Below are 24,410 nucleotides of genomic sequence, written 5' to 3' on the forward strand. Positions count from 1 at the left end.
ACAGGTAGGAGGCGGTAAGTGTCCCATCATGGGTGGGGACTCTGCCCACAAGCTCCAGTAGCTTTTGTTCCTGATGTTCCATGTGATTCCTCCTGATCTGCGACTTCCTACCCACAGTGCAAGACCCTGATGAAGAAGCTTTGCGAAGGTCAAGGTAAGTGCCTGGACTCAGGCTCTGTGGCCTTGGCCCTCCTAACCCCATCCCTCCCAGGGCAGCCCCCAGGTCACACAACTCACAGAAGGAACATCTCAAGTTAATGCATCTGAAAACTCCAGCCCCTGAGGGGCTCCGGCAGATGCTGGCTTGGGGTGTGTGTGTCCCAGGTCAGTGAGGTGGGTGCCTGGAGCTGAGTCTCTATCCCCCTGGCCCAGGCTGCACGAGCAAGGACGCTGGGCTCTCCCGGCTCTCTCCCTGGGCAAGGGGCAGGGCTGCTTTGGCCTTTGCTGGGCTGTTGAGAATGAGGGCATCTCTTTCTATGAGGCACCGGGCTGGCTGCCTGGCCTGCCCACTCATCTCAGGGCCTGTCCCCTGTGAGTCTGAAGGGTAGGCACTGGGAAGCTAGCTGGCACGCGGAGGGCTATGCTGGGCTGGGGCACCTGGCCTTTGGACTCACTTGTCCAGACCCACGTTGAGGTACCAGTTCCACAGACTGCTCACAGCACCACACAGCTGCTGCAAGGAAGCCAAGCCCTGGGCATGAGGTGGGCACACTGCCCTGGAACCCACTGGAACCCGCTAGGGCCTTCCATGGGCAGGCATGGGGCCCAGTGTGACTGTGCTTACACTTCCAGAAGCAAATGTGTTGTCTGCATGTCCTTCCTGGGAGAGCCTGCCTTGGGCCGGCACGTCCCGTGGTGGCCTCCATGTGAGGGGCTGGGGCTCAGAGGTGCCTTTCCACCCTGGGCCAAGCTTTCTGTCTTTGCTAACCAGCGTGTAGTGGCCACGGGTCCACGTGGAGAGTGGGACTCTGGGGTCAGCTCGAGTTGATGTGGATTTTCTTTTTGAGCCTCTGTTTCTGCCAATTGAAGTTGCTCCCACTCTTTGGCTGGGGCGTCTAAGCCTGAAGTGTGGTCCTCCCCGGCCTGCTAACAATGGCATGCGGTTCCCGTGATGGTTCTTAACCTGTCGGTGCCTGCAGTGTGTCTGTAAAGAGCCTGAAATGAGATGGTGTTTGATTTAGCACAAAAGGCAGTATCGAGCTATTTGAGGCGTACCTAAGCTGTCAGCTCTCTCCGCCCTGTGCTCCTCTGCTCCTGCGTCATTCCTGTGTTTATCCTACTGCCTCCTCTGAGTGCCGCTCAGAGATACTCCGGTGAGCAGTGTGGTCTTTACTGAAGGTCTGATGGAGGGGCTCTACAGCACACATCGCAAATTGCTCACAGATCTCCAGGTCCCTCCCGTCAAGAAGCCAGGAGGGGCCTGCCCTGCCTTTCCAGCCCCCCATCACCCCTCCTCAGCACTTCCGGTTACTCTATGTTTCTGGGGCCGGTCACTCTCAGTCTGCATCTCAGTAACCAGGCTCCCTTTGGAAGGTGGAGTTCTGCACATTTAGCATGGGTAGAGAACCTCTGTCTCACGTGTTCTCCCTGGAATACTTGTAGGCTCTGCGAAGTCACTGAGAACACAAAAGGCAGTATTCACGGTGGTTCGGCGCGGGCCTTCCCCTCCCCTCCTTTCAGAAGCATCTCTTGGGGCCTGTTCGGCTTGCTTGTCTTTCCCCACCAGGCCCTTCCCCACCCTGCGGTCTAATTGCCCACAAACTCCATTCAGATCCCTTGAGAAGGCAGGGTGTCTTAAGAACTCTGCTGCAGGACTTGGAGTCTCTCCCTCAGCCTTGTAGGGAAATCTGGAAGAGAGGGGCCCAAGAAGAAACCTCAGCCTTCTTCCTCCCTCAGTCAAGGACCTTGACCCACCCTAAGAAAGCAGCACCCACCCCGCCACACACAGCTCTGCACCGCTGTCAGCCCCTCCCTCTGAGTCTTGGACCCTGCAGTGCAGGCTCTGGGCCCCCAGGAAGCCTCTGTCTGGGACTGGAGGAGCCTAAGCTTCCTCCCCTTCTCCCTTTTCCTGACTTTAATTTCTGGAAGGTTGTCCTTACAGCCACCCCACCAAATGCCCCTTCTCCCCACGGCCGAAGGAGGAAAGTAGGCTTTTTTATTTTGCTGAATGCCAAGCAGCTTCTGGCCCGGGCAGTGAGAGATGGGGTACAACGGGTGCTGTGGTTCGGTTCTGTTTGTGATTAATGCCCAAAGTACTGACTTTGGCCACTGGTCCCAGCTGGGGCCCCAGGCTCAACCGAGAGGCCATCTGAGCAGTAGGGAACGCACTTACCCCTACCTACCCTGAGTCCAAGCTGGTCAGAGATCTTGCTCCCTTGGGGGGCTGAACCCCACTTGCATCCGGCCCTCCTCCCAAGTTGGAATCTGTACCCCAGACCTTGCTGATGCATCGTGTTGGCTGAGGGCAGACACGGCCTCTGTCTTTCCCGCTCCCAGTTGAGCCTGACTCACAGTGGGGGATCTGAGAGTCTCTCACAAAGGCTGCACTCCCCAGGAAGGCTTCATTGCACCTTGCTTCCAGGGAGCTCATTCCAGCATGGCCTGAGTTTGGTAAATCTGGGGCCCAGCAACCTGGGCACCGGGCAGCCTATTTAGGCTTGTATGTCTGCTGGGATGCTTTTTCCTTTCTGTTGCTGCGTGCTGGGAAAGCTGGCAGGGACGCCAGTTGTTCTGTACCAGGCAGGGCACTGGGTGGCCTCCCGGACAGGTATAATCTGCATGTCAGGGGACCTGCACACTTGCCCCTCACCTGCCCCTTCTCCACCTTTGGGGCAGCCCCCACCAAGCCCCAGGGCAGCTCAGAGCCCCATCCTACCCTGCCCTCCCCTCCTCCCCTCCTGGGCCCTGGCTCCTGGCACTGTGGCAATGTCTTTGGTATCTGGTAGCAAGTAAGGCTTCCCTGGTATCTGGTAGCAAGTAAGGCTCAGACAGTAAAGAATCTGCCTGTAATGTGGGAGACCTGGATTCAGTCTCTGGGTTGGGAATATCTCCTGGAGGAAGAAATGGAAACCCACACTCAGTCATGTCTGACTCTTTGCAACCGCATGGACTGTAGCCCGCCAGGTTCCTCTGTCTATGGAATTCTCCAGGCAAGAAACTGGAGTGGATAGCCATTCCCTTCCCCAGGGGATCTTCCTGACCCAGGGATCAAATCCGGGTCTTCCCTTGCCTGGCGAATCCCATGGAGAGAGGAGCCTGGTGGACTACAGTCTACGGGATCGCAAAGAGTCAGACACGACTAACACTTTGAACTTGAGCTTGAGCTTTCCTCCAAGGCTCCAGGGCCTAATCTCCAGGGACTCTGTCTTTACAGGGGACATAGGGTGAGCCACAGAGCAGTCTGAGTATCGGCTGTGGACATGGTTCCTCTCCCAGGAAAGACCCATCGCCTTAGCAAACTGTCAAGTGGGCTTAAACAGCAGCCTCCTGCCAGTTTCCACGTGGGCACAGGTGGTAGTGTGGCCCCCAGCCTTCATCTGAAGTAGCAGAGCCTATAATCCCAGAAAGGTCACCACACCTTCCATCTGACCCCAGGAGCACATTCCAGCACCTGGATGGCTCAGAAGGTTGATGGGGGGTGGGAGTGCAGGGAAGCCTAGTTTCACCCCAGGCAGGGCTTGAATCTGCCAGGCCTCTGGGTCCCACCGCATTTCCCAACCATCCTCCAGGGCTGCGGTCAGAGCTCAGACCCCACCCCCTGACCCAGCCCCCATCGGGTGGTGCAGCTGTCTGTAAGTTCAGTCTCTGTTTACCTAGTGCTCACCTCAGTGAAGAACTCTGCGTCTCTTCGTGGCCTTCATGTGTTAAGGACAAAGTTGGTTCTAGTGAACAGTTCCCCTGGGTGTCACCTGCGCAGCCCTTGTGGGTCTCCCGGGACCGCTTCCCCTTTTGCTCTGCAGTCTCTCCCCCTTTCTTCTCTTCCTCCGTCTTCTTGCTCCTGTCTTGGCTGGCTGTGAATCTCCCAACAGCTCCAAGCGGAGCAGACTCACAAGCCTTCCTAGCTCTCTAGGACCGTCCCTGACCGTGTCACCGGGCGCTGATGATAAAGGCTCGGGCCTGGCTGGACAAACTGGCTGCAGCTGTGTCCTGGGGGCTCTGCGTGCTGGTAGATAGTTGCCGCCCCTGGTGCTGTCAGCAGGCAGGGCTGTGCGGGCCCCATCACAGGGCCTGGGCTTGTACCGTCTTCACCACCTTCTCCCCACGCTCGGAGAGGCAATAGCGAGGGATGCCTGGTGCTTAGATCATGGTTCTGCCTCTGAGATTCCATGTGACTATAGGCTATTCATGTGATGTATTTGCGCCTTGGCTTCTCTGTGGTATTAGGAGAGTCTGGACCAGGGGTTTTCAAATATGTGAGCAGGGGACCCCTCTTGTCAAACAGGACCTTCACACAGGGACCCACTTGCAGGCCTTGAGGTGTAGAGGGGGAGTCTGCCAGGTAATACAGGTGTGGGGAGGTGGCCAGGTGTACACTTGGGGACACAGGATTGTTATCATGCAGAAATGTAAGTCCAGCATCGCCCCATCCTTTGACTTTTAAAGACCTAAAGCCAATCTTTCTGATTGTTGTATGCTGACAATTCATTTGTTAAACTATTTTTTTTGATACAATTGCAGATTGGCATGTGGTTATAAGAAATAATACTGAGAGAGCCTACATAGCCTTTACCCACAGTGCTAGCATCTTGCGAAACTAGTGCCCCACCAGGGTGTCGACACCTATGCCACCCAACGCAGAATGCTCCCATCATCCTCAGACGCCCTCTCTTGCTTTTTCAGACCACTCTCAACCTCCCTATTGCGCACGCCCTGTCCTTAACCTGTGGCAACCACTAATCTGTTCTCTGTCCTCTGTTTGTGTAATATTGTCATTTCAAGGATGTTATGTACATGGAATTATACAGCTTGAGGCCTTATGGAATGGGCTTTTTCAGTCCTCCTAGTTCTTTGGGAACTCATCCAAGTGGTGGAGTATACCAGTGGCTCATTCATCTTTTTATTGCCGAGTAGTATTCTATGATCTGGATGTAGCCGTTAATTTTTTAGATGAATTTCCAACACTGTCCTGGTTGAACACACTGTGTTTGTGGCTAGATGAGGCCCCACCAACTTGCACCTCTATTCTGGAAGACGTTAGCGGTCCCTCTGGTCTGGAAGTCTAGGATTTTGGCACAATCTCCCCTCCATATCTGTATTTCTGGCTCTTCCTTGCCTGCTTTGTCCTATGTCCTCAGCTAAGAGGGCTGTGGGCTGAGCCCCAGAGGCCTTGCTGGCAGGAAGTGGCGGGAAGTCCCGGCGCCCGTATGTGTGTGCCGGGAGCCTTGTGAGTATACATACATGTGCACGCGTGTGCCTGGCTGTGCTCAGGCCTAGGTGGGCGGGCTAGTCGGTGGTGTTTGGAGGCTTCTTTCTGGGGACAGAGAATGGTTGGCAGAGACTGGGGCAGCACAGGGAGTTGGCAGGTCTGCTCACCCAGCCTTGTCGTGGGGACAGGTATTCCTCCTTCTTGATGCCCAGCTAGGGGACAGAGACCATGCAACGCTTGCCTGCCTTGGGACTGTGCTCAGTCCCAAGAGCCCACAGCCAAAGCAGCCCTGCCCAGCCCTAACCACACGGGCCAGGGAGAACCTGGAGACCCCCCACCCACCCGGTGCCCCGCCTGCCCTCAGGTCCTCTAGCCAGGCCCCTTCTCCATGGCTCACTCAAGTCAGGGACAGTAGTCCATCCATCCTGGTCCTTGTAACTCTGGTCTTGCCCCCAAACAGGCCTAACCACCTGGAAATTACCCCATGGGTGGCAAAGCCTCTCCAAGCTGAACCCTCCCTCCCATGCCCTCTGCCCCAGCTGTCAGACAGGGTGATGGCGGATACATCCCCTAACCCCTTCTTTCTTCCTTTCTCTCTCTCTGTCTCTGTCTCTTTGTTTCTCTCTGTGCCACAGGGAAAGGTTTGAAACGGAACGTAACAGCCCACGTTTTGCCAAATTACGCAACTGGCACCATGGCCTTTCGGCCCAAATTCTTAACGTTAAAAGCTAAGAAAGAGGCTGTCTGGAATCCCCCCATTCCCTGCAGGCCTGACCCCTCCCTCCTTCCCCCCACACAGATCTGGCATGTGAGCCCCATGGTGATGCTTGAGAATGTATAGCTGTGCTGGGGGGCACCTTTGCTCGTCACCTGCAGCAGCTGTGCTCTCTGCCCGGCCCAGTGCTGACGGCCCGGGCCCAGCCCCGCAGCCCTGCACCCACTCTGCCCCTGCCCTTCACCGCAACCTTCGCCACCCCCCAAACAGCCCAAGCCTCTGCTCCCCTGCGCAGGGCCTTCCTGTAGGTCAGAGAGGACGCGATGGGGTTTGCTGATAGGACACCCCCAAACCAAGGGAAAAAGACCGCCACTGGTCCATTCCCCCACCAAGCCCAGCTCCCGGGAGAAGCAGCCCGGCCTAGTGCCATCCTGGAACGAGCAGCCCACAGATCAGGGTCCTGAGACGCCAACTCCCTGGCCCCACTTACTCCCTCAAGCCCTCTGGAGCCAGGTAGCCCAGGACAGGGCTCCCTGCAGAGGAAGAGGAGGCCCCAGGGTAGACGAGGGAGAGGCCCGTCCTGGCCGTGGTGAGACTGGAGCGCGTGTTCCCCTCTCCGTGCCGTGTGTGCTGGCTCCCTAGTTCCCTCTCCTGTACATACAAGCATGCTTATTCTGAAATAAAGAGGATTTGAAATGAACCAAACCTGCCCCAGTCCTGCTGTACCTGTGTGCGCATCACCCAAGGGGGCAGGTCTGAGATGGGGAGAGGACAGGTGCCTGCAGGAGAGGGCCAGGGGCAGTGCCCACTAGGCCTGGGATATGTTGTTCAGTCACTCAGTGGTGTCCGACTCTTTGTAACCCCATGGATTGCAGCATGCCAGGGTTCCCTGTCCTTCACCATCTCCCAGAGTTAGCTCGAACTCATGTCCATTGAGTTGGTGATGCCATCCAACCATCTCGTCCTCTGTCGTCCCCTTCTCCTCCTGCCTTCAATCTTTCCCAGCATCAGGGTCTTTTCTAATGAGTCAGCTCTTCACATCAGGTGGCCAAAGTATTGGAGTTTCAGCATCAGTCCTTCCAATGCAGACCACTGTTTCCCTGTCCCTATGGCCCTGCCCAGGGCTCCAGAGAGCAGGCAGAGAGGACCGTGGGTGGGAAGCTGTTCTGTGGGCTAGAGGGCAGCCTTAGCCTCCTTCGGGTAGTGTGTGTGAGTGCTCCCTGCCTCCCCTCCCACACCAGCCATAGCCGGCAGGCCGAGCCCGCCCTCCTTCCCCATCAGAAAGCACACCACAAACCCTGGTTCCAGGAAGGCGCTGCGCATGCCCAGCCCTGGCCAGGAGGGAGAGAAGTGGCCGAGGTGGACACAGCTGGACTAAGGCGTGGCTCACAGGGAGACTGCAGGGGTCCCTCATAAGCAGGCCATGGCTCAGGAGGGAGGAGCTGGAAGGTGTGCCTGGTGGAGGCTGGCTCACGTGGCAAGAGGGCAAGGAAGGTTCTCATTCCTGGCTTCCACACACCTACAGCCTGTCCTAGTCCTGAGCATTTAGGAAGGGCCAGTCTGGCAGGCTCATGTCCTCCCTACTCACCTGCCTACTCATCAGCCTCATCCCTGACTGAGGGAACCCCAAGCTGAGAACATGAGATCATCAACACTTGACAAATAATGACAGGTGTTGAGGCCTATCCTTCAGGACTCCCCGCCAGCCCTGGGACTGGACTGGGCCAGAGCTTTGCTCCCACTCCCACTGCCCGGCACAGGCTTCCTTTCTGCCTCCAGGGACCTTGGCAATCCCATCTAGAAGGGCTGGTCAGGGAGCGTGTTCTATCCTGCCTACCACCCTGAGATGCTCCCCAAAGTGCCCCCCGCATCCCCACCCCCACACATACCATCTTGTTCCAACTTGACCTCCCATCTCATCCTCCCTCTAGCAGTCTGACCCCAGGGTCAAGGCAAGGACCAGGCAAGGCAGGCTGGCCAGGGGATCAACAGGGGAAGTGGGGAGAGGTGCACTTTTGCCTGCATTTAGGCATCCTCGGGCATGCTCATATTTAGTTGACCTTTTATTGAGGACTTCCAAGACCAGGGGTAGGTTGGGGGTTGAGGGCTGCCAGGCAGAGTGAGGCCGCGGTAGTGGGTGTCCTAAGACTAGCAGAGGATCTGAGCTAATCCGTCAGAGCTGGTGGCCTCCCAGTCCCCTGTCCCTATCCCCCCGGCCTGTCCGATGGAACCCTCTTGGATCCACCTAATTGAAGTCCTGGAAGGCTATTTGCTTTCCAGCCCACCTGGTGCCTCCCCAGTGACCCCAGGCCACTGCAGGCAGCACTTTGGGTGGCCCCAGGCCAGGAGTCTGTGTGAAGCACTGAGGTAAACAGGAGAGTGTCCTTATTCAGCATTCCGTGTCCATGGGCATCAGTCGAGGCACTGGGTTCCTGGCCACTGTGGGTGCCCAAGGAATCAGAAATGGCTGATGTGGTTGTGACTTACCGTGATGAAAGGCTGATTGTGTGAGGTCCAGAGACAGGGATGGCTTTCCCATCTGGAGTATCCAGGAAGGCTTCCTGGAAGAAGGGGTCTGTGTGTGTGATCTTCGGGAACAGACAGGAGTGGGGCATGCACAGTCACGGAAGGCTGCCTATGTTATTCTAAGCAGAGAAAGCAGAGATGCTGATGAGAAGGAATGTCCCAGAACCCTGAGTTAATTATTTTGACTGGAATGGAAGACAGGCAGATGTTCTGGTTAGCAGTGGTCAGAGCTGGAATGCCAGGCTCTGGATTTTGACTCCGTTCCGAAAGCTGTGTGGAGCTCGTGAAGGTTGCAGGGCATCGTCCACACCACAGCCTGTGGGGGTGGCTGTGCACTGAGCAGTTCCGGAGGGGTGTCGTTGCATAGACGACAGGGTCAACAGGGCTCCTGGACTTGAGCCGTGCACAACACTGCTGCACAGCGACGGGATCAGGGCCGCCCTGAGCAACTGCCATCAGCTAACTAGGTGGGTGGCAGCATGAGTAGTTTCCAGACCAGCCACTCGACTGGCATTCTATCATCACTGAATCAACAGAGATGTTCATATTCCATTCTTTTAGCTCATACAAATAGCATCATCACCCCAGTAGAGGTGAACACCGCTCAGCAGCATCAGTCACAGCATGCGTTGCCGATAGTTCCAGCCTGAGCCCGGTGACCACAGACCCCTCCTGGCCCAGCAACACCACTGTCGCCAATAGGAGCAACAACCAAGGGCCACTTCAACAGAGCAGGGCACAGGGTTGGCACACTGTACCCTGATGCCAACTGAGTGGAAGGAAGAGATGGACTGAAAGGGGGACTGTAGCCAGGCTGTGTTTCTCCTCTGGCTGCACCCTTCCCAGGCAGCCCCCAGCCAGTTGATATCGTTGGGTTGGCTTGGTTTTTGCTTAGATGTTTAAGGTGATTTATGAACCAGGCCAGAGTCCTTGACCAGGCCGGGGTGATCTAACAGGCACTGTCTTGAGGACTGAAGCCAGGGTCTGGTAAGTTCTTTGCAGTGCTTGATTTCTGAGGCCCCCTCCTCAGGGAGCTTCAGGCATGAACTGACCTGGACAAGAGCCCGAGATCCTTCTGGATGCTCTTCAGCGGTGCTCCTACGTTCCCTAGGCCCCGGCCGCTTGGGGTCTGTAGCCAGTAACCCAAGATAGGCTACCCAGTCACAACCCTGGGCAGCAGGCTCACAGCGTGCCCTTTGTCCTGCCCTGGGGTAGATGATGAGTTTTCCCAGGGTCATGTCCACTCCAACTTCACCCCTCAAGAAGCCAGGACTCATGTGGAGCTATGCTTGGGGAGAGCAACAGGTAAGCTGGTCTGACAGGGGGTTGGAATACAGGAGACAGGGAAAGCCAGTTTCCTATTTGTCCTGCAGAGAATATGTTCCCAGCCTGGGTATTTTTGTCGCTGCTGTCTGCAGTTCCCAGAAGCCCCCTGGAAGCATGTGGCAGGGTTAGGGAGAAACAGCTAAAGGAAATGGGGTGTCCTTTGTCAGACAGGCCTTCCCAAACATGTCCACGCCACGGGGGTCTGAGCAGCCAGCTCAGTGGGGATGTCAGGGGCTGCAGCTGCTTCTCTGAGGCAGCCACTTCATGGGCATGGCTTCCAGAAGCCAAGTTCTTTCATGCGGGGGGCGTTGAGTGGCCTCATGGTGGGCCAGGACTGGGCACCACCATGAGCCTAGAGCTGCGGTGCCCATGGCTGCCTCTCTGGACCACTAAGCTGGGAAAGGGCTGGGCAGGGCGTGGCCACTGCCCTTGTCCATCTAGATGCTTCCTGTGTGGTCACGGAGAAAAACGGTGCTCCCGCCCGTGTGGCAGTCAGCTTGCAGCCTTGCCTCTTCTCCTGCCCCTTCCTCCTGACCCTCTCATGCTGTTTCATACCTTTCTCTACCATATGCCTCCCTGGACGGAGGAGAGCAAGTTGTGACACCTTGGTGCACAGCTCGTGGCCCCTGGCACTCCTTCCGGGACGGACCTGTGTGGTACCTTGTTACTCAGTGTGGTCCGCGGACCAGCAGCATCAGCATCACCTGGGGGCTTGCTAGAAATGCGGACGCTCAGCCCCGCTACCCACTTTCTGAGCCAGAAGCTGCATTTTTAACAAGATTTCCAGGCCAATTTGCCCACATATTCAAGTCTGAGAAATGATGTAGTGGTTAGGGATCACGTGCGTCTCTGGCACTTGGTGACAAAGTGATGTTGTAGTGGAGATTCAATTTTTCTGGACCTCAAGTTCCCCATCTGTAAAGTGAGGATCTTGATACCAGTTGCCCAGCCAGGTTGAAAGGATCAAGTGGAGTACTGCTCATATAAGCTGTTTAGTGCAAGGCCTGGCATATGATATGCACTTATAGAGGGAAGAGGATTATTCTAATTATTTCAAGTAAGAGTAGTGCCTTTTGCTGGGGAAGGATTCTACTTGACGGCAGGAAGAAGGTTCTTTCTTCCTGTTTGAGGGCCACTTGAAGTACTGGGTAAGGCTTCAAATCTATCACCTAAATCAGATCCTGCTGTCACTACCAAGTTCTAGGAGCTCCAGCAATGGAATTCTCTGTCTCCATTTCTTCACCTGTTAAAAAGAATCTGTAATACCCACATCAGAGGGCTTTTGTGAGGATTTAAGACAGGCCTGGCACATAGCGGGAGGTCAATAATTGGACGTCATCGCGTGAGGAAAATCATTCCCACCCATAGGATTTGCAATATCCTGGGGGACAGAGGATGAAATGGGTGAATGGCATCACTGATTCAATGCACATGAACTTGGACAAACTCCAGGAGAGGGTGGGGGACAAGGAAGCCTGGCGTGCCACAGTCCATGGGGTCATGAAGAGTCCGACACGACTTGACAACTGAACAACAAGTTGCCATCATAGAAAGTACAGATCTTAGTCCAATAACCCAAGTGAGCAAAGAATGTACCTTTCTTTGCTTTCCTATAGTTTAATTTTTATTCTCTGCCTCATTTCACAGGGGGCAGAAGTCTAATCCCATTGACCCAGGCTCTGATGCTCCTCTTTTGTCTGGGGTGGTTTTGGGGAAGAGGTGCTTGCAGAATGCCAAGGCAGGTGGGATGGGGAGTCTGGGCACCTGGTCCTTGATCATGATCTGCCTGTGCTGGCATCTGCTGGGACATCCCCCTCCCATCTGGTCACAGTGGTCTGTACTGGCAGAGCAGTCACCTCTCATGATCCCAATCACAGGGACTTCCACATGTGCAGGCACTCAGCGCCGTGTCCATATCGCTCTCAGGGGTGTAGGAAGCCGTGCATAGCCCCCAGGCCACAAGATGGCCCGCAGATCTTTGGGCTGCCTCAGGCCTGCCCGCCCTTCACCAGGGGCCTGAGCACAGGGGAGCCTGTGGCCCTGCCGCTTCCGCAGGGTTTGCCCAGAAAACAGGCACAGCTCCCTTTATTCTTGAATCCCTCAGTGCACGTTACCCCCTTTCTTGTTCAGATGACCTTGGTCTGCCTGGCAGGGTAGCTCTTAACATCTTCCAAAGGTACCATCAGTGCTCTGAGTCCTTCGCAGCCTGAAGCCCAAGTTCTCGCAACTTCAGAACTTAAGCCCTTGACAACCAAAATCCTGCCTCTGTTTTCTTCCTTGTATAACCCCTTCTCAAAGGCAATGCTTATCTCTGACTAAAGAGGGAACAGTGAAAGAAGGAGGAAAACAGGATGGGGGAGAAGACTTGGTTGATAATTTAGACTCCTTTTTGACCACACTGTTTTTATCTTGCATGTTGAGAAAGGGGAATCATGTAGGGGAGTCTCAGGAGGCTTGAGAATATTTTTGATGTTCCTGTGATCCGCCCTGTGGTCTGAGCCCTTCCTTCTGGGAGTCCTGGGTTGTGGGGGTGCTCTTTCCCTCAGCCTGGGAACAGGTCTTCTGGAAGATCCAGCTCTGTTCACAGTAAGGCTGGTGACCTCTGCCCAGCCTGCCTCTGCTGCACCCACCGCGCCCCCGCTGCAGAGTGGCGCCCTTGACCTGTTGTCTTTCTTGGTCGCCTCATCAGCACCCCTATTGAGCATGCTCCAGTGTGCACCAGCCAGGCCGCCACCCCACTGCTGCCCGCTTCTGCCCAGTCGCCTGCTGCTGCCTCTCCCAGCACAGCCTCGCCACCCCCGGCCACAGCCGCTGCCCATGCTGCCACCGCCTCTGCCACAGCCCCTGCCTCAAGCCCTGCGGACAGTCCAAGGTAACTGGGCCACAGGTGCCGGCTCTGCCCGTGGGGAGGGAGGCAGGAGAGGCCTCCCCCGGGCCGTCTGTCGGCAGCTGTGTTGGGCCCTCGGAAAGGCCCGTCCAAAGTGGTTAGGACCCCTGGACCCTGGGCTGAAGGGGATACTGGAGGTGCATTTCAGGGAGATGCACTGCGTGTGTGGCTGAGGACAGAGGCTGGACGTGTCACCCCGCCCCAGGGGCACATGCTCTAGGGAAAGAGGTAAAAGTCTCTCTCTCTCTGTCTCACACACACACACACACACACACACATGCCCATAAGGTTAAATAACAGAGAGACTGTGTGGAAAATCCATGTTCCTGGAACTGGGATTACAGAGAAAGAAAGGAAATCAAGGATGCCTCCGTGGAGGAGGGAGCGTTGACCTGAGCACTGAAGGTGGGTCAGACTATTTACAAACTACCTCGCCCTTGTCCCTCACCCTCTGTTCTCTTGATGGAGAAGCACGCTAGCTCCAGAGACACCTGGTGCAGTGGGACTCACATCTCTGCTCTACCACTTACTGTCTGTAACTTCTGAAAGTGACTCAACTCTGCAGAACCTCAGTTTCCTCATCTCCTAAGGCATTAATGCACAATGCATCAATGCATAATGTCCATAATTTTATAGGGTCAGGATAGAAAAAGTGCATAAAACACCCAGCACATAAAATGCTCTCAAGTATTGCAAGTTACTGCATTCCTGTCTGCCCTCATGGATACTCAGCAAAGGCAAGGCAAGGGAGGTGTTGAAAAGGATGAGGGGAGGTGTGGGGAGGCAGAGGGGGAGGCTGGACAGGTCATTCTGGAGCGGCCAGGCAGTGTAACAGGCCAGGCGGCCCAGCTCTTTCTGGGCTGTGTGGAGCTGCCAAGTTGGTGTTTGGAGTCAGAGCCAGCTTTCCCAGTCTGCACACTCCCCTCCCAGGGTTTTGCTGAAAAGGGCACCTTTTCAGCAGGTCAGGGTGCATGGTTCCCTGTGCAGCCTGAAGCCAGGGTGAAGGATGGGCAGAGTGGCCTGTGCACCCCGCTTCTACCCCCTGGCTTCACAGTGACCTGGGTAATGCTGAGCCCAGCCTCTCCCCAACCCAACTCAAGTATCAAGGGTGAGCCTGGCCCAGGCTTCCAGGGTCCTCATATCCCAGCTTCCTGGGGGCACTTAGCAAGCTGCTTCCCTTCTGCACGCCAGAGTCTCTTTAAGTAAGGGCCTTGCTCCCCACACAAAGAAGAAACTTTGAGGGGGATAAGACATGCCCCTACCGTCTAGTGAGAAGATGCCACCCCAGTTTGAGGGGAAGGCTTTAGATGCCTGGGTCCCATGGACAGTCTAGCCCCAGCCCTGCTCAAAGGCAGGCTTCAGCACCACGTTCCAGGCCTCCTTGTCCAGGGGGCCGTGGGACCCCCTCAACAGAGCAAACCCTCCCTCCACTTTGTCTTACAAAGAGATGTGAAGCCTGAGTGGAGAGTGGAGAAAGCCATGGAGGGCTGCCAGCATCAGGCTGGAGCAGAGGGGGCCAGGGGACCTCACTCTGGGCCCAGCTCTCTGCCCTCCTTGTTACATGGGCTGGAGTGGTGCCAGAGGGAGCCCATGGGAGACAAATGGACACCCTACATGGCCTCTGAATTCTTGCTGGATATCTTGAGCCTCTGCTTGCTCCCCCAGCGCCAATCTCTGACAGATCACCTGTGGCTCCTGGATGCTGGGAAAGCATCCTTCGCTGGTGGGCGAGTCTGACTAAGACCAGCTGACCCTTCGTCTTCTTCTACCACAGTGGAAGCTGGGCACCACTTGGACATGGCCTTTTCCTCTTCCACTGAGGCTCCTACTCCATGGGTCTTAACAGGGATATATCACAGAAGGGCAGCCCCAGAGAGGGCAGACAGTGGTCTCACTCAACCAGAAACATGACAACTTGGCAGGACAAGCCCCCAGGTCTGGCACATTGGCTCTCTGAGATGCATTCTAACTAATTGTCTGGGGCAGTACCCAGACCCTTCTGGATCCATTTAGGAGCTTGGTGGTAGATTCTAAGCTCAGGACAACCCCCTCCCAGAGTCCTGGAGAGGATGGCACTCCCTTATCCTATGACTCTGCCCAGCAGAGATGGGCAGGCCCTGGGCCCATGAGAGGGAAGGAATACAGGAAGCAGGAGGCAGTGTATTTCCAGGGGCTTATTTCTCCACACCCCTGTCAATGTCCCATTTTCCCTGGGTGTGGGTCATGTCATCCCCATTAGCGCCTGAAAGATGCAGAGACCAACCAGGGACATGTTCTGTAAGGTATTTGTTAGTTTTAAAATGAAGAAAAGATGAGGGATTTCCCAGGCAAATGAAATTGGGAAACACTGAATCAGACAACACTGAACAGGCTGCTTAGCTGCAGGAGCTCTTGGAGTCTTTAGTTCTCTAAGAGGAGAGGCCAAGCACAGCATCTCCTGAGGGCAATGAACTGGTACACTATTTTTTTCCATCTCTTTGGTCCCAGGGTCCCTGGGTCATAAGTGGGAAAAGGCCTGCTTTGGGCCTCTTGGCAGCTAAGGCAGTGGGAGGAGGGCAGCATAAATTCTATACAGAAGAGCCTCTGTGTATGTTGGGGGCTGGGGGCTTCTCCTGACCTCCCCTCCTTGGAGCCTGAGACTTTGCTGCTCCTTCCACAACAATAGAAAGGGGGAGGGGGAGGAAGCCAGGTGGTCTGAGGCTGTGAGGTGCCCCAAAGGTTGGGAAGTAGGTTTGACTGTCTCCATCTTTCGTCCTGCCTCAACCTCCTTCCCCGCCCCAGCTTCCCACCCCCATCCCTCTGTCTCTCCACAAGGGGTGAAGGGTTTCCCATCATCCTCTGGTCTGACTGGTCCTCTCCTCCCTCTGCTAAGGTCGTAGTTCCAGCAGTGGGCTGTAATTTTCACAGTGTCTCTGCTGCTCTCACCAGACTCACCAAGACTTAGCACCCAAAGAGCAGCTTCCTCCCCCTAAGACCTCCTGGTCTTTTCTTCACAGCCTCTGGCAGCTCCCCAGGCAAGTCTTTGTCAGGTTTCCTTCTTACAGAGCCTCTTTAAAGATCTGGGAGCCAGCCTGCCGCGGCTTCAGGCTCCAGGGCCTGGCTGGGGTTGTCCTTCTGGCTGCTAACTCTTCCGCACTTGGTTCCAGGCCCCAGGCCTCCACCTACAGTCCTGCTGTGGCCACCTCTCCAGCACCTGCTGCCCATACATACAGCGAGGCCCCAGCTGCCCCTGCACCCAAGCCCCGGGTTGTTACCACTGCCAGCATCCGGCCTTCTGTCTACCAGCCAGGTGAGAGGCAGAGTGGGGAGGGAGGCTGTCTAGCCTGGGCATGGGCTCCAGGGGTCAGCTCTAAAGCCACATCCCCCAGAAGGATGGTGGTTAATAACGTTCATCCTCCCTTCTCCCAATTATGGGCCAGAATCCTACGGAAGCTGTCTCTGGCACTGCAGAGACAGATGGGCAGTATCAGGCAGTGATGGAGCCTCCTAGATCTCAAGACATTTCCTGCCTGGGGAGTTGCAGGCTCCAAGTGAGCAAGAGACGGTTTAGAGGGGAGGGTCTTGTTCCTCCAGGAGTCTGGGTCTGATTCAAGCCAGTGGATGCGGAGCTGTAACAAAAGTGCCACGGGCTTTGGACAGACCTACTGCAGAATGTGATGCTGGGCAAGCTGCTCACCTGTCTGGTCTTTGGTTTCTTCAGCTGGGACAGGCTAACTAGAGCCATGGAAAGCACATGTGACGGGCGGGAGAGGGACCCACACAGGGTCTGCCAGTGGCTGGCTTCACTGGCTCTGTTCTATCACTTTGGTCCCCATTCTCATCACTGCACAGCCAAGGGCTCAGCCTATGTCCTCCCTTTTCCTAGGCAAAGTTGGGCCTCTCCCCAGAGCTCCAGGGCAGTTCTCAGGCTGGCTTAGGTATCTCCTCCGGCATGCTCAGTGAACTTGAGAAAATGAGACAGGGACTGAGACAGGAAGAGCCTTGTTTGGGGTGTTGACTTGATGTGTAGGGCAGAGGAGCCATGATCAGCCATCTGTTTCATAAAACGCACTCTGAGCAGGGTCGAGTGTGGGTGGAAGTGAGTTTAGCATCAGACTCCATTGCCAGGTCCTGCTCTGCTATCCACGGTAAAGTACTCCATCTCCCAAGCCTGTATTTCCTCGTTTAAAAAACAGGCATGTTGTGTACACCTGATGCTCTGGGGATGAGAATGAAGCACCCAGGACAGTGCTTGGTACACAAGAGGTGCCCTGCTCTGTCTCTTCAGAAGCGAGAACACAAGAGTTCTGAGATTAAAAGTCCATAGTATTAGGGAGCAATTTACAGCCGGCTGCAAGGGTGAAAAGTCTCGGATGGAGCTGGAGGAAGCAGTTGCTCGGCAGCGATGGGGAGCACAGAAGGGAGGGTGATAAGGAGTTTGGAGCACCTCCTGCGAAAGGAGGTGAGGCTCTGTCGGGGGCAAGGTGGCCATTTCCGCCCTGGCCCGGGCTCCCCTCCCAGGTGGGTCCTTAAGGGCGTCTTCCGGGGCGGGCCCTGGGCTTCGGCGCCCCCGCCCGGGCCGCCGGCTCTCTTCCGCAGGCCCGCCAGGGGGCGGCACGGCACCGGTGGCGCGCGCCGCCTGGCTCGTCGGGCGCGCCCCCTCCTCCTTCCGGGACTGGAGCCCGGGCGGGCGAGACGTGCCGGAGCCCCGGAGCTGCGGGCCTCTGCCGCGTTCCCAGGCCGAGCAGACGTTAACTCATTCCTGCCCGGCGGGGAAGGAAGCCGCCAGGCGGGCTCGCGCCGGAGCCGGCCTGCCTCCGCCCCCTCTCCTGAGGGTGGAGTCCCCGGGAGGCTGGCAGGCGGCCCGGCGAGATACCGGGAACCTGGGCCCGGGGCCTCTCCCCATCTCGCCTCTGCCGACCCCGGCCCTGGGGAGGGCGGAGAGCCTGTGTGTAGCCCAAGCCGCAGCTCCTCACGAAGGCTCCTCCGGGCCGACCGTGGCGTTCGCAACCCGGATCCTATCGCTGGCGCCGAGACCGGGCGGCCGCTCCCTGGAGCACCTGGGGCCCGGGAGGGGACCATGGGCGGAGGGGCCCCCACACGGGCCGAGGGAAGCCACGTCGGCCCGCGGGCCGGGTGGGGGCCAGGCGCTCGCGGGAGCCGGGCCCGACCTGGAGTGAGTCAGAAATCACCTTGTTTAATTACACATTCCCGAGCCGCCGAGTGCGATAGGGGCCTTTTGAACTTGCCAATTAGAGATGAAATATCACCTTCTAATTTGGACGGGCTTCATTCCATCAAGCAGAAATAGCAACAGCCTCGGGCTCGGAGATGGGATATCAAGTCTCTCTCCTGGCACGTCGGGGATGGCAGGGGCAGCCAGGCTGAAGGGCGCAGAGGGAAGAGAACTGTGAAGCAGCTGCTCCCTGCGCCCCGATCCTCACTGGGTACCTGATAGTGGAGGGAGGCTGCTGGCCTGCGCCGGGAAGAAGGGAACGGCCTTAGATCGTAGAGGGGAGGAGGGTGCCGGGGGACTCTTGGGCAAGGAATCAGCCCACCGTGCCCAGATGCCAGCGTGCCTCTGACCTGCTGAGACCTTCGTATTCTTGGGGTTTAGAAAAAGGGAGTGAATCATGGAGACTGGAAGGCCTTCCAGATGAGGGAAGAGAAAGATTGCCTGGCAGAGGCAATAGGGTTAGTATTGCTAGAGAGACGTTGGAAAAGTGGGCTAAGGCCAGATTTGGAAGGGGCGTGCTAAAGCCTGTTTTTCTGCCTGGGGAGTGGTTAGGCAGGGATCTGGGGTTGAGTCCTGCAGCCTGAGCGCCTGTTGCAGCTCGGTGTTGCATAAGCTCTCCAAGCCTCAATTCCTCTTCTGTAAAACGGACTAGAGACTATTATCTGCTTCACTGGATTGCAGCAAGTATTACATGAAATAATGCACATAAAGGCCCTGGCATGTGAAAGTAGGCAGTACTTGGTAACCGTTGTCCCGATTAGGATGGCACTATCTGGTAACAATACATTTTCTAGTAGCTACATTTTTTAAAAAGTGTATATTCAATTAAAAATAAATTTACAAAAAAGCATATGGAAGCAGGTGAAATTAATTTTAATATATTTTATTTAACTCAGTATATTCAAAGTATCACTTTAATCAATATAATCAACCAATATAAAATTATTAGTGAGATATTCTACCTTCTTGTACTAAGTCTTTAAAAATTGGTGTGTATTTTATCTTTATAGTATGTCTCAGTTTGGACTAGCTGCATATCAAGTGCTTAATGGCCACATTAGGACTATGCACTAGATAACACAGTATTAGGATTAGGTCACATCTCCCATCCTCTAAATCCTACAGTCTCCCTGGGCTGGGGTCCTTCAGGTGATGTCACGATCAGGCTGTGAGATGAGCTGACAGGTCATCTGGACCATGAGACCGAGGAGTCACTCACCTCACCATCCCCACTAACATGTTGTGACACATACACAGTGCCAGGTACTAGGTGCCAGGTACTAGGCTCAGCCTTTACAGTTCTTATTTCCCTTAATCCTCCTAATAAGGCACTAAGAATTATTATTGCCATTTTTAGACGAGGAAATTCAGGCCTGGAGATGTTAAGGAACTTGTCCAAGGACACACAGCCAGGATGTAGTAGAGCGAGGACCTGAACCCAGGACTCTTGGTGACTGTGCTACATTGCCAGACCATGGCGTCTCCTCCAGGTTGATAGGTACCCCTATCAACAGAGTACACTCAAATCTTCTGGAAAGCAGACTCGTGTTTTTTCACAGAGTCAGCTTGCTGCTGCTAAGTCTCTTCAGTCATGTCCGACTATGTGCGACCCCACAGACGGCAGCCCACCAGGCTCTCCCGTCCCTGGGATTCTCCAGGCAAGAACACTGGAGTGGGTTGCCATTTCCTTCTCCAGTGCATGAAAGTGAAAAGGGAAAGTGAAGTCGCTGAGTCTTGTCTGACTCTTAGCAACCCCATGGACTGCGGCCCACCAGGCTCCTCCGTCCATGGGATTTTCCAGGCAAGAGTGCTGGAGTGGGGTGCCATTGCCTTCTTGGGGTGATAGAAAAAATGGTTTTGGAGACTCACTCTACCGCTTACTAGCTCTGTCTGAGCCTCAGTGACCTCAGCTCTAAAGAGGACTACCCAGTTGACTTGTTACGTTCCTAGCCTATCCCTTAGTAAGTGGGAAGAAGATTCCTTATGGAGAAACTTTTACCTTTGGAAGCCAGCCTCACTCCCAGGATGGCTCTAGGGCAGGGCTGTGGAGGGTTGTATCCCTTCTGCTTTCAATAACACAGGCCTGGTCCCTACCCATTCCCAGCAATAGAGTTTCCATGTCACCCAGTTCTGAAGGGCCAATCATCTGGGAGCAGGAGATACAGGGTTGGAGCAGCAGGTTAATCCAGGGGAACCAGGTGGGGAGAGACCAGAGGCCAGGCCAGGAACTTTAGCCCTGAGAATGACCTTCCTTTCCAGGCTGGAGCCTGCTGAGGGCTGCCTTCGCACCTATCAGCATAGTCCGTTCACCAGGCCAGACGCAGGGATGGGGAGGGAGGCTGCCCTGACACACTTCCTGGGGTAGAAGGAATAAAGCCTCTTTCCAGAGGAGCAAAGTGTGAGCTGAGGTGAGGCATCCGGAACCTCCCTCCCTAGGAGTGAAGGCTGGCTAAACCAGGTGTGCCAGGCCAGCTGGGTCTGCCCTTGTTAGTTTCACAATGAGAGGCAGCAGAACTTAGAAACCTGGATTCTGAGGCCCAGGCCTCGGAGGGCTTTGGGTGAGCAGCTGCTCTGCTCCTCTGTGTTGCTGCCCTAAAAGGGTTTTCAGCTCTCAGTGAGCTGGAGGAGAGGGTTCCAGAATCAAGGCAGGGAATTTTCCTCCTGCCTGGAAGGTAACCTCTAACACACTCGGACACGCTCTCAGTTTCCATCAAAGCGAGGCCGGGGAGCTTGGGTCCCCCAGAGGCAACCACAGGCTGAGGAAGCAGCTAGACCTGGGTCGTGTCACTTCAGCATCTCTGTCTAGCCTTCCTCTGAATGATGTCTTCAAGACCCACCACCCCAATTCAAACCAAAATGGACTTCCCCCATTACACACCAAGCCAAGCTGTTCAAACAAACAAACAAACAAAACACGATTGCAACTAAACCTGGAATCTAAACTTGAAAACCTAACTGTCCCGTCATCTGCTTTGTCTCAAAGGCTGGACTAGGTCCAGGTTCAGCAAACGTATACGACTGAGGCATTTCAGATGTCAAATCACTGGTCAGAGTGCAAACAAGAGCATCTTCCAGTCAAGGCCAGAATGACCCACTCTCACCCTCTCCAGCCGAGGGGATCCAGATACCAGCCTTGCCCGCGCCCCCTGCCCCCACTCACTGTCTCTGGCAGGCTCCTGGCAGCCAGGGCCTGGCTGAGCCCCACCCCGCACAGCTGTGGATATTTATAGTTCTATCCCTTCCCAGCCCTGTCCAAGCTCCCCAGGGCTCTGCTCCATGGCTCTTTATCTCCCTTGGCTTCTTGCTGCAAATTCAAATCAAGGCCATGAAGAAGCTCGGGACACATCTCTGTGTAAAAACTGGAATTGTGCCGCTCTAATATTAAAGTTGTCTTTTACAGTTCCCTGGCTGGGGGTTGGGGGAGCTGGGAGCAATGAATTCCTGACACATTTTTCTTTGGATATTTTTGGCTTGCAGTGCCTGCGTCTACCTACAGCCCATCCCCGGGGGCCAATTACAGTCCAACCCCCTATACGCCCTCCCCTGCCCCTGCCTACACCCCATCCCCTACCCCTGCGTACACCCCTTCCCCTGCTCCCACCTATTCCCCCTCCCCAGCACCAGCCTACACCCCCTCGCCAGCCCCAAGCTATAATCCTACACTGTATAGTGGGGGCCCTGCAGAGTCTGCCAGCCGTCCCCCATGGGTGACAGACGACAGCTTCTCTCAGAAGTTTGCCCCTGGCAAGACCACCACCACTGTCAGCAAGCAGAGTCTGCCCCGAGGCGCCCCTGCCTACACCCCGCCACCACCGGCTCCCCAGGTGTCCCCCCTTGCCAGGGGTACAGTGCAGAGGGCTGAGCGCTTCCCAGCCAGCAGCCGGACTCCGCTCTGTGGCCACTGCAACAGCATCATCCGGTAAGATCAGATCCCACTGTGCCCCTGTACTGGGATGCTGGCAGGGCAAGGCGGATGGGAGGGAGGGAGGTGCAGGGAGAAAGCTGCGTGCAGGGCAGCCTCAGGTCCCTCTTGCTAGCTGTCCCTGGTCTAAGCCTCTCTGAGCTTTAGCTTCTATGCCTGTGTGACACCCACTTCCCCAGGGAGTTGTGAGGATTCCATGAGGTCAGTGGGTAAAGCTCCAGTATGGTGCTTGGGCCAGCAGCACCCCCTTGGGCTAAGGCTGGGTTCTGAGAATTGCAGGTCTGGTTGGTAGGTTTATTAGGCCTGTTGCAAGCTGGCTGACAGTGCTGGTTTTGCCCCAGCTTTCCTTTGGGGCTGCTTCTGGGTCTATTCAGTCAGGCCTGTGCTGCTCAGGGTTTTGGTGGCCATCTGCCACACTGAAGGGAAAACAAGTCATTTCATACTTAGAAGCCCAGGATCATGGGTGATGCTTTTTGAATATAACATGTTTATAGTATGTGCTTGTGTGTGGGGGAGGATGAACTTATGTATATGAAAAATATACTTTTATTTAAAAATAAAGTATCATTAGAAAAAATATGGGGCTTCCCAGGTGGCTCAGTGGTAAAGAACCCATTGCCAATGCACAGGGTAAAGAACCTTCCTGCCAATGCAGGAGATGTGGGTTCAATCCCTGGATCAGGAAGATCCCCTGGAGAAGGAAATGGCAACCCACTCCAGTATTCTTGCTTGGGAAATCCCATGGACAGAGGAGCCTGGCAGGCTACATTCCATGGGGTCACAAAAGAGTTGGACACAACTTAGTTGACCAAACAACAACAGAAAGAATATACTCATTAGAGAATAATTAGAAAATTCAGAACAATAAAAATTAAAATATAAAGCATTTCTTTAGCCTCAGTGTTCTGAGACTGATCTAGATCCAGGTTTGTGTCCTGGGTCTAGCATAATAGCCCTATGGCCTTGAGCAACTTACTTAACATCTGTACCTCAGTTTTCTTATCTAAAAGTGGGTATCATGATAGTACCTGCTTCATAGAGTTGTTGTGAGAGTTAAACACACTAATAAATGCAAATTTCTTCGTGAAGGGTGCCTGGCAGAGAGTAAGCACTTAATAAATGTTGGCCATTGGCACCATCATCATGGCTCTTCTTACTACAAGCATTCAACTGAAGGATATCCCATAATACACTTACTGGGCCCCCTAGTCATGGATGTTTGAGTCGCCTCCCCATTACTCTTTTTTGTAAGTGATGCAACCTCATCTTTTTTCATGGAGCTTTATCTGAATTTCCTGTTATTTCATTAGAACAGTCACAAAAGTCAGGGTTATCAGGGTCAAAGTGTGAATATTGTTGGGAGTTTTTGAAATACCTGGTCATAAGCTTTTGGGGCTACTTAGGAGATACTGTTCTCTGCTTCCCCAGGGGCCCCTTTCTGGTAGCCATGGGCCGTTCCTGGCATCCGGAAGAGTTCAACTGTGCCTACTGCAAGGCCTCCCTGGCAGATGTGTGCTTTGTAGAGGAGCAGAACAACGTTTACTGTGAGCGGTGTTACGAGCAGTTCTTTGCCCCAGTCTGTGCCAAGTGTAACACCAAAATCATGGGGGTAAGTGGGCAGCATTCTTCTCCTCGGACCCTTGTCTGTTTTCCAACCAGTCTCTCCTCCTTCCCAAAGTTGTGGGGTCCCATTTGGAAGCCAAGCAGTTGCTGTGCTAACAGAGCAAGAACAGCTCCATGTCTGTCCTGGAAGGGCATCGGTTCGGCACCAGTGAACTAGGGAGCGAATGAACTTGAAGTGAGAGGTGATCGTATCCCTGGGCCACACAGCTTGAAGTGGCTTGCGGAGCTTTTGAAAAGCAAGTCACCTCACCGTATACCTCTGTGTGGCTTTGACACTCGATGCCCCTTTGGTAAAATGACAGTAACAAGCAGCCTCCCTCCCAAGTTTAATGGGAGGGGAAGCATCACAGTTTATATGAGCACACACAGAACCTGGCACCCAGCATGCACTGCGCGAGTAGGAGCCCCTCGACTGCCACCCCTGACCTTCCTCCATGTGTCTGAGGCCCGCTTTTTGGGCTGCCTGTCCCGCTCCCTGATGGGACATTCTTGCAGTGACTGAGGCCTAGTGTGGACATCAAGCCTGCCTCCTTCTCTCTGCTGGCCTTTCTGTCCTGAACTGAGGCTCTTTTCCCCAGGAAGTGATGCATGCCTTGAGGCAGACATGGCATACCACCTGCTTCGTCTGTGCGGCCTGCAAGAAGCCCTTCGGGAACAGCCTCTTCCACATGGAGGATGGGGAGCCCTACTGTGAGAAAGGTAGGACCTCTGTGCCAAGGGGACGCCCCACAGTCTGGAAGAAGGGGGTTAGGAGTTCCCTTTCACAGACATTCAGTCTCTGCTACCTTCCCTGCGCCAAATATGTGGACCCAAGTCGGCATCTTGTGACCA

General features: G+C 55.0%; 1 protein-coding gene across 3 annotated transcripts in view; it reads left to right on the forward strand.

Annotated features, from left to right (window-relative positions):
• The window catches only part of LDB3 (LIM domain binding 3), a 59,592-nt gene that overhangs the window by 23,596 nt on the left and 11,586 nt on the right, over nucleotides 1-24,410 (forward strand). Inside the window, exons 8-13 of one of the 3 annotated variants that reach the window (XM_027530402.1) lie at nucleotides 118-154; nucleotides 12,622-12,804; nucleotides 15,966-16,108; nucleotides 21,512-21,953; nucleotides 23,385-23,565; nucleotides 24,158-24,278. In XM_027530402.1, the coding sequence (XP_027386203.1) occupies nucleotides 118-154; nucleotides 12,622-12,804; nucleotides 15,966-16,108; nucleotides 21,512-21,953; nucleotides 23,385-23,565; nucleotides 24,158-24,278 (1,107 nt within the window). Of the gene's footprint in view, nucleotides 1-117; nucleotides 155-6,000; nucleotides 6,786-12,621; nucleotides 12,805-15,965; nucleotides 16,109-21,511; nucleotides 21,954-23,384; nucleotides 23,566-24,157; nucleotides 24,279-24,410 lie in introns of those variants that run through there. The other 2 variants (XM_027530403.1, XM_027530404.1) reach the window with 2 other exon arrangements.

The sequence above is a fragment of the Bos indicus x Bos taurus genome, chromosome 28 (assembly GCF_003369695.1).
Source record: "Bos indicus x Bos taurus breed Angus x Brahman F1 hybrid chromosome 28, Bos_hybrid_MaternalHap_v2.0, whole genome shotgun sequence".
Lineage (NCBI taxonomy): Eukaryota > Metazoa > Chordata > Mammalia > Artiodactyla > Bovidae > Bos > Bos indicus x Bos taurus.